Raw genomic sequence first — 7,211 nt, 5'->3', positions numbered from 1 at the left:
ATGGACCATTGATAACAATTCAAGTTCAATTTAAAAAAATTATCTATCAAGGTCCTTTATTTAGGGTAAGAAGATAATTCTTAACCCTAAAGATACAAGAAACAAGAATTCCTGAATAAGAATGGAAATGGGACATCATCTGTTGCCTGCCCTAGACCTACTGGGACATCTGGTGTAGTTACTCAAAAGGAGTGAATAAGCCAAGGAGTATTTGTTTATTGGTTAGCAAGAAAAGAGGAATAAGAGACCAGAGCCCTCAGAAAACTATCCTTTACCTTCTACTTCTAGTCTGATAATATCACATGCTAGAATTCTCAGAGCTATCCCTTAAGAGTTAGAAGTGATATCCTACCTTCTGTATTCCAGGTTCTGCTACACCTGGATGTCAGTGGAAAAATCTCTTTAAAAGAAAGGAGACAGTTTTGATTCAAGGAGGATCTGGCTTCTTTAACTCAGTCAAATGACTGATATAGGGGCCTACTTTACTATTTATTTGTTAGAAATAATGAGGAAAGAGCCCTGTTACAAGTAATTGTGCCACTTCCTTTTTGGAATAGGGATGTCTAGGGTTTTTTTTTCTGTTACAGTTTTATGCTATAATTATGAAATTACAAAGGAAGGTTAAGCAGTCTCATCATATCATGTCACTACCTGGTTCTAAAAGCCCCAGTAACTTAGTATTGCTAAGGGTATAGAACACAAACTCCTCTATTTGGAATTTCAATTCCTTCACTGCCTTGGTTAAACTACCTTTCCAAGCTCATCGTACATTACGTCCATCTGCAAAGTGATTTAGATACAAATCATACTGCTCTATGTTTCTCTAAGATAAATTTTAGTTTCTCATTTCCAAGCCTTTACACAGCTTATCCTCAAGGTTGGGAATACTTCATCACCTCACTCCTGCTTAGAATCCATGGCTTTGTTCTTGATTTCCTAGTAGCTAGTACCCATCTATATATACACACACATACATACATATATATGTAATAAATTTCCTTTATATTCATATGTATATGTCTTTTCTAGTATGTATAAATATAATTTCCCATGAATAGACTGTAATCTCCTTGAAAATAGTGACTCTGTTTCTTTTTGAATAGATTTTGAGTATGGTTCATAGTATAGTGTAGATACTAAAAATAGTTACTTGAATAAAGGAAAACAGGTAGGTTGCAAAGACTAATAGTCTTTAAAGTCCATTCCAACTTTTAATTCTTGGCTCCCATTAGAGCTGCTATTCTTAATTTTAAAGTTCAGAGACTCCAAAGAGGTCTGGAATAAATCCCAGCAGCATCAGGACTCAGCAGTCTAATGCCTGCCAGGGGCAGATATGGATTTGACAGGGTTCTAGAAACCTTGATTTTCATACAGGTGGACATTGGGAATGGGCCAGAGAAATTCAAAGAGTCACAGAAAGGTTAAAACCCAGCCTGTCTCCCCCTCCTGCAGATCAGAAAGCTGGTGTTGGATCAGACTCAGTACCTCTTTCATGTCTATTTTTGTAAATCTATGCAATGTGATTTTATGTTTTAAACTCATTTGACTCCATCTCCCTGTATTCCTGATTATCAGGCATTTGTTAGGAGGATAAAACAGGCCAGTGACTTCTTTGTCCAAAAATCCTGAATCTAATGACTAGTGGCTGGCTTACATATATCCAGGCTTTGGCTACCACAGCCACAGTGCTGGAGGAGGACAGAAAGTGATCCTGAACTAATTAGAAGAAAGAAGGGGACTCTCTGACTAGAGGATTGGGTCCTGACAATTGATTGACCCTAGTCTGAGAGATGCTCTTCCAGGTTCTCCTAGGACTGTAAGAACTTCTGAGGAAGGAATGACCCATTACACCTGATTGAAAAGGTTAGCAATTCTATTTGTCTCCTGGAAAAGTGAAACTTTGGAGGGACAGCCCCTGAAGGTGACATTCAGAAGGAAATTAGTGACTAGTGATGAGATTGGACTGATTGTATTTGGAATGGTAATTTGTGGACTTTTATTTGTGTTGTTTGTTATATTGTCTTGATTTGCATTATTTTGTTATATTGTACATAGAAAGGGAAACTGAGGCAAGTGAGGATAACAAATCTCTGAAAATGAAAAAGTAGAGACTGTGTGAAACATAATTAAGTGTGCTATTCTCAGAATGAACATTCAGTTTACAAAGGCTAGTTTGTTACTTTTTGTTGGATTGAGGTCTCTGAGATAAGCTTGGGAGGGAGACTGATGGAAGACAGAAAGGGGAATGAATAACTCAGTCTCTCCCCTTACCTCACCTGAACTAGGTTGGAAGAATCTACAATTTTATACAATATTTTCTCACCTTTACCAGTTTGACTACGTAAGGTGAAATAAGAGAACAGTATTAATTTGTATTTCTCTTTTTAATAGAGATTTGGAGTCATCTTTCATATGTTTGTTAATAGTTTTTATTCTTCTTTTAAAATTTGTTCAGGTGAGGTAAGCAGAGAGACTGAGTTGTTCATTGTCCTTTCTGTCTTCTGACCTTTGAAGCAAATAGATTTAGGGTTTTCTGAAAAAAAATTAGCTAGGATTGAGATCTTGGGTATAGTTATAATCTTATAAGATTACTTTCACTTTCTGCCTTCCTATTTCCTATCTACATTTTCTAATAATAAACTAAGTGTTTTGCATTCAATAAACTGTGCACTGGCTTTTGATTAAACTCCTGCCCTCCCCCAATTTAACCCCCCCACAGTATATTTTGTTCACTAGTAGGATTAAAAGGCAAAGAATAAACTATTTATTTTTCATGCTTAATTCCAAAAGGAATCCAAAAATAAAACTGCACTACTTCATAGCTCCATCAAATGTGTCTCAGCATTCCTCTCTTTTCATAGGCCAAACATTCTATTGACTATTCCAACATTTATGCCTATTCTCATATTTTGTCATCTTTGCCAATTTGCATGGGATGAGATGTGTAATGCAAGGTGGCTAACAGAAACTTTTTGCTTCTGTAATTTCTTTTCACATTTATTTTTCTTAAAAAATCCAGAATGGATCAAAAGAACAATTATCAAGGAAGTAGGTACACAAAGCAAAGGCAAGGTGGAGAAAACAGTATGCTTTAGGTAAGTTGAAGAGTCTCATTAATCACCTTGTTTCAAAAGGAATAGTTCTAGATAAAACAAAGTAGACCCGTCTCTTTCAATCTAGTTTCTCCTTCTTTAGCAAGGCAGCTGGTTCTGGATGGGCCATGGATAAGGAAGTCCACCAGTCACAGATCAGTACTTGGCTAACTAGACAGACCTATCCTTACTGAATCTTTTAAGGATTAGGTACCCTACCCTTAATTTTGTGACATGGTTTTGTTTCACTCCTTGGAATTACAGTCACTGCAGCAGACAATTGTGTTGAGCCTTTAAAATGATCGGTGAATCCCCCTCTTTACATGCAGCTGGAAAATAAAGATAGGCTGGGGATGAATATTTAGAACTTTGTATTATCTGAATTACCTGTCAAACGGATAATTAACTAATACACTCACTAGAATTTATACATTAAGGAAATTGTATATAGAATACTGCAAAAACACAGTAAGACTGAAGTTTGCCCATTTCTGCTCAGGAAGGTCCTTGTGCCCTCTATTCCTAAGCTTCACAAATGTTTTCCTGATTTCTGCTCCAGTCAAGGTCAACTGGTAACATTATTGCTTCCCTTCTTTCTGATCTTCCTTCTGTTCCCCAGAAGTAGAACTTCCAGAGCCTTCTCGCTCAGAGGCCATCTTTTTATATGCCATTTTGAAGAGCTTTAATGATGCTTGTTGCAGAATAGATGCTGCCTGCCTGATGTTTTCTCTTGTTTCACTATCTTTGCGAGCCAAGAGATCTCTCATTTTAGAGATTTCTTCTTTAAGTTTGTTGCCCTCATCTGCTGGAAGTTGGACTTTGAATTCTTCCATCTTTGTTTCAGTATCATGAATAATTCCTTCTGCCATATTGACAGCTTCTACACGTTCTTTCTTTCTCCTGTCTTCCTCGGCATACTTCTCTGCATTCTTAACCATATTTTCAATGTCATCTTTGCTTAACCCACCAGAAGACTGGATCACAATTTGCTGTTCCTGTCCTGTGCCTTTATCCTTTGCAGAAACATGTACAATTCCACTAGCATCAATGTCAAATGTGACTTCAGTCTCTGGAACTCTACTTGGGGCTGGTGGAATTCCAATCAAAGTAAACTGGCCAAGAAGTTTATTGTCTGTTGCCATCTCTTTCTCTCCTTGGCACACTTTAATTTCTACCTGTGTCTGACCATCAGCAGCCGTAGAAAACGCCTGGCTCTTCTTGGTTGGAATAGTTGTGTTTCTATAGATTAGTTTTGTGAAGACTCCTCCTAATGTCTCAATGCCCAGAGAAAGGGGAGTAACATCTAGAAGTAGCACATCGGTGACATCACCAGCTAATACACCTCCTTGAATGGCAGCTCCAATAGCCACAGCCTCATCAGGATTGACAGCTTTACTAGGGGCCCAGCCAAAGAGTTCCTGTACTGTCTGCTGAACCTTGTGCATTCTGCTCATGCCATCAACTAGAATGACTTCTCCAATGTCACTCTTGCTGACTTCAGCATCTTGCATGGCCTTCTGGCATAGGGAAATAGTCCTCCTGATGAGATCAGTGATGATCCCCTCAAACTGAGCTCGAGCTGGCTTCTTGTTCAAGTGCTTGGGCCCAGAAGCATCCATAGTCAGATATGGTAAGTTGATGTCAGTCTGCACAGAAGAAGAAAGCTCACACTTGGCCTTCTCAGAAGCCTCCCATACTCTCTGAAGAGCCATATTGTCTTTGGCCAGGTCAAGTCCTGTCTCTCTCTTGAACTTCTTTACAATGTGCTGGAGTAAGGCCTGGTCTATCTCCATTGGTAGATTTCACTTCAAATACACCTTTCTGAATTTCCAGGATAGAAATATCAAAAGTTCCACCACCTAAGTCATATACAGCAATGACTTTGTCTTCAGATTTGTCTAATCCATAAGCCAAGGCAGCAGCTGTAGGCTCATTAATCACTAGAAGTACATTTAGGCCAGATATTTGCCCAGCATCTTTGGTGGCCTGTCGCTGAGAATCATTGAAATAAGCATGCACAGTGATAACGGCATTTTTTGCTGAATGTCCTAGATAGTTTTCTGCAGTCTCCTTCATCTTCATCAATACAAATGCCCCTATCTGACTTGGGGAATATAGCTTCCCATGGGCTTCTACCCAGGCATCTCCATTGGAGGAACGGACAATTTTGAAAGGAACATTTTTAATGTCTTTTTGCACTTCAGGATCATCAAATCGACCACCAATGAGGCGCTTGGTGGCATAGAATGTGTTGTATGGGTTGGTGACAGCCTGTCATTTGGCTGGCATGCCAATAAGGCGCTCATTGTCTGCTGTGAAGGCTACAACTGAGGGAGTGGTTCTGGCACCTTCAGCATTCTCCAACACCTTTGCTTGTTTCCCTTCCATTACTGCTACACAGGAGTTAGTTGTACCCAAGACAATACCAATAACTGCCCCCTTAATTTCTTCTGATGCATAGTCTCGCCTTGAAATAATTTGAAAAGCCTCATGACTAAGACCATTCCAGCCATCCTGGTGGAGGCTGACAGCTGGGCGCCAGTAGGTGGCTCCAGCAAGGCGAGCAACAGAGGTGTGGCTGGCACTGAGCATGGGGGAGGGCAGGCAAGGGTGGGTGGGTGGCGAAGCAGACAGAGAGAGCTGGGAGGGCTTCTGTAATTTCTAACGGTCACAAAAAGTCAGTTAAACATCTTAGAATGTTCAGAAAGTCAGTTAGAACTTAAAGCTATAAATAGAGGTGAAGTTCCAATGGACGGGGCTTTTGCCTTCTGGCTTTCGCTGTGGCTGGAGGTTTTTGCTTTGGCCTTTCGGCTTTGGCCTAATTGCTTCGGCCTTGGCCTGTGCTTATTTTATTTTGGGGAAATTTGGACCTATCTCATTTCTCTGGATCTCTCCCTGATCTCCCATCTCCATCCCTCCCCTTCCCTGATTTTCCTTTGGGTCCTGGTGGAAGGGAGGGCTTGGTGATTGAACATAGTGGGTTTAGTTTCTATAGGCTAGTAGAGTATCCTCAAATAAGTTACCCCTAGATTTAATAAGAACTTTACTTAAAAGGCAGTCAAATCTTCCTGACTGGGAGAGCCGGACTCTCTCTGTCTAAACCTTTTCCACGACCCATCCCCCCCTCTCCCTAGCAGCAGTTAGAAAATTCTAAACCCCTTCCCCTTCTGACTGACCCTGGTATTAATAAATCCCCTTGTTACCTATTCAAACCCTGTGATGAGAAATTGTGTTGAAAATTAAGACAAGGGCTCAAGAGAAAGGAATTTCTTTTATTTCTTGAGACAATTCAGGCATCCATCTTAGGCAGGAAGTACCTCCCTGAGACTTCCTCCAGCCATCAGTTTGACTGGCAGGGAGGGGCCCTCTCAACTCCTCCCTCAAGAGACTTTAGAAAATAATAAGAAAAACCCTCCAGTCAAACCTAAACATTTCTTACTGGCCCTAGTTTCCTCCCTGTATCCTCTGTCTCAAGCCTCTGGGAATAAACCTGTTTGAGCTGCCCTCTCCTACTTACCCCATTTCCTTTATCTCCTATATACCTTCCCATACTTTCATTTCCTCGTCCAATCACCATATAATCCGCTATTCCCTTTTATCCTTCCTCACACCCAAATTGCATTTTCCTTTGACCTACTCAGATTATCTTATTTACTTATTTTTTGATAACAGATGAAATCTTAGAGGGTTTTTTAGGATCAAAAAATGATAGACATAGTTCTATAAGAGACCCTAGAGTTTATTTTATCTCTTCATGTTATAGATGAGAAAACTGAGATCTAAAAGATCCAAAACATCATCACACACAGATTAAGTGGCATAATCCTTTTTTCACAAAAGCCAGGATTCGATCTGAAGTGGTTGAGTAGAAAATAACAATGAATTGTAAAGACAAAAAGTATAAATGAAAAATTAAAAAAAAGATAATTTTCCTTTTTAATTAAAAAAATTTTAAGTGGCCATTTTTTTTAGATGGAAAGTGGAAACCATATTACCTTCCAGAATTTTTTTCTTTACTTTCTTCCCCATCTCCACCATGCTAAACCTTCTATTAGAAGAATGCTTCATGCTACCCTGAGCCTTCCAGACTATTTCCCATAAGCAAGTTCTTCTTAGATT

The 7,211-nt window shown here is 39.5% G+C and overlaps 1 protein-coding gene across 1 annotated transcript; it reads right to left on the bottom strand.

Moving 5' to 3' along the window:
- Positions 1-3,657: 3,657 nt before the first annotated feature.
- On the bottom strand, positions 3,658-5,684 carry LOC123231244 (stress-70 protein, mitochondrial-like). Its single transcript, XM_044657499.1, is given in 2 exon segments — positions 3,658-4,877; positions 4,879-5,684. Coding segments are annotated over 2 exon segments (2,013 nt in total). The 3' UTR covers positions 3,658-3,670.
- Between the last annotated feature and the right edge of the window lie 1,527 nt (positions 5,685-7,211).

The sequence above is a fragment of the Gracilinanus agilis genome, chromosome 1 (genome assembly GCF_016433145.1).
Source record: "Gracilinanus agilis isolate LMUSP501 chromosome 1, AgileGrace, whole genome shotgun sequence".
NCBI lineage: Eukaryota > Metazoa > Chordata > Mammalia > Didelphimorphia > Didelphidae > Gracilinanus > Gracilinanus agilis.
Note: the sequence above shows the minus strand (reverse complement) of the source record. Positions and strands in the feature narration are given on the sequence as shown.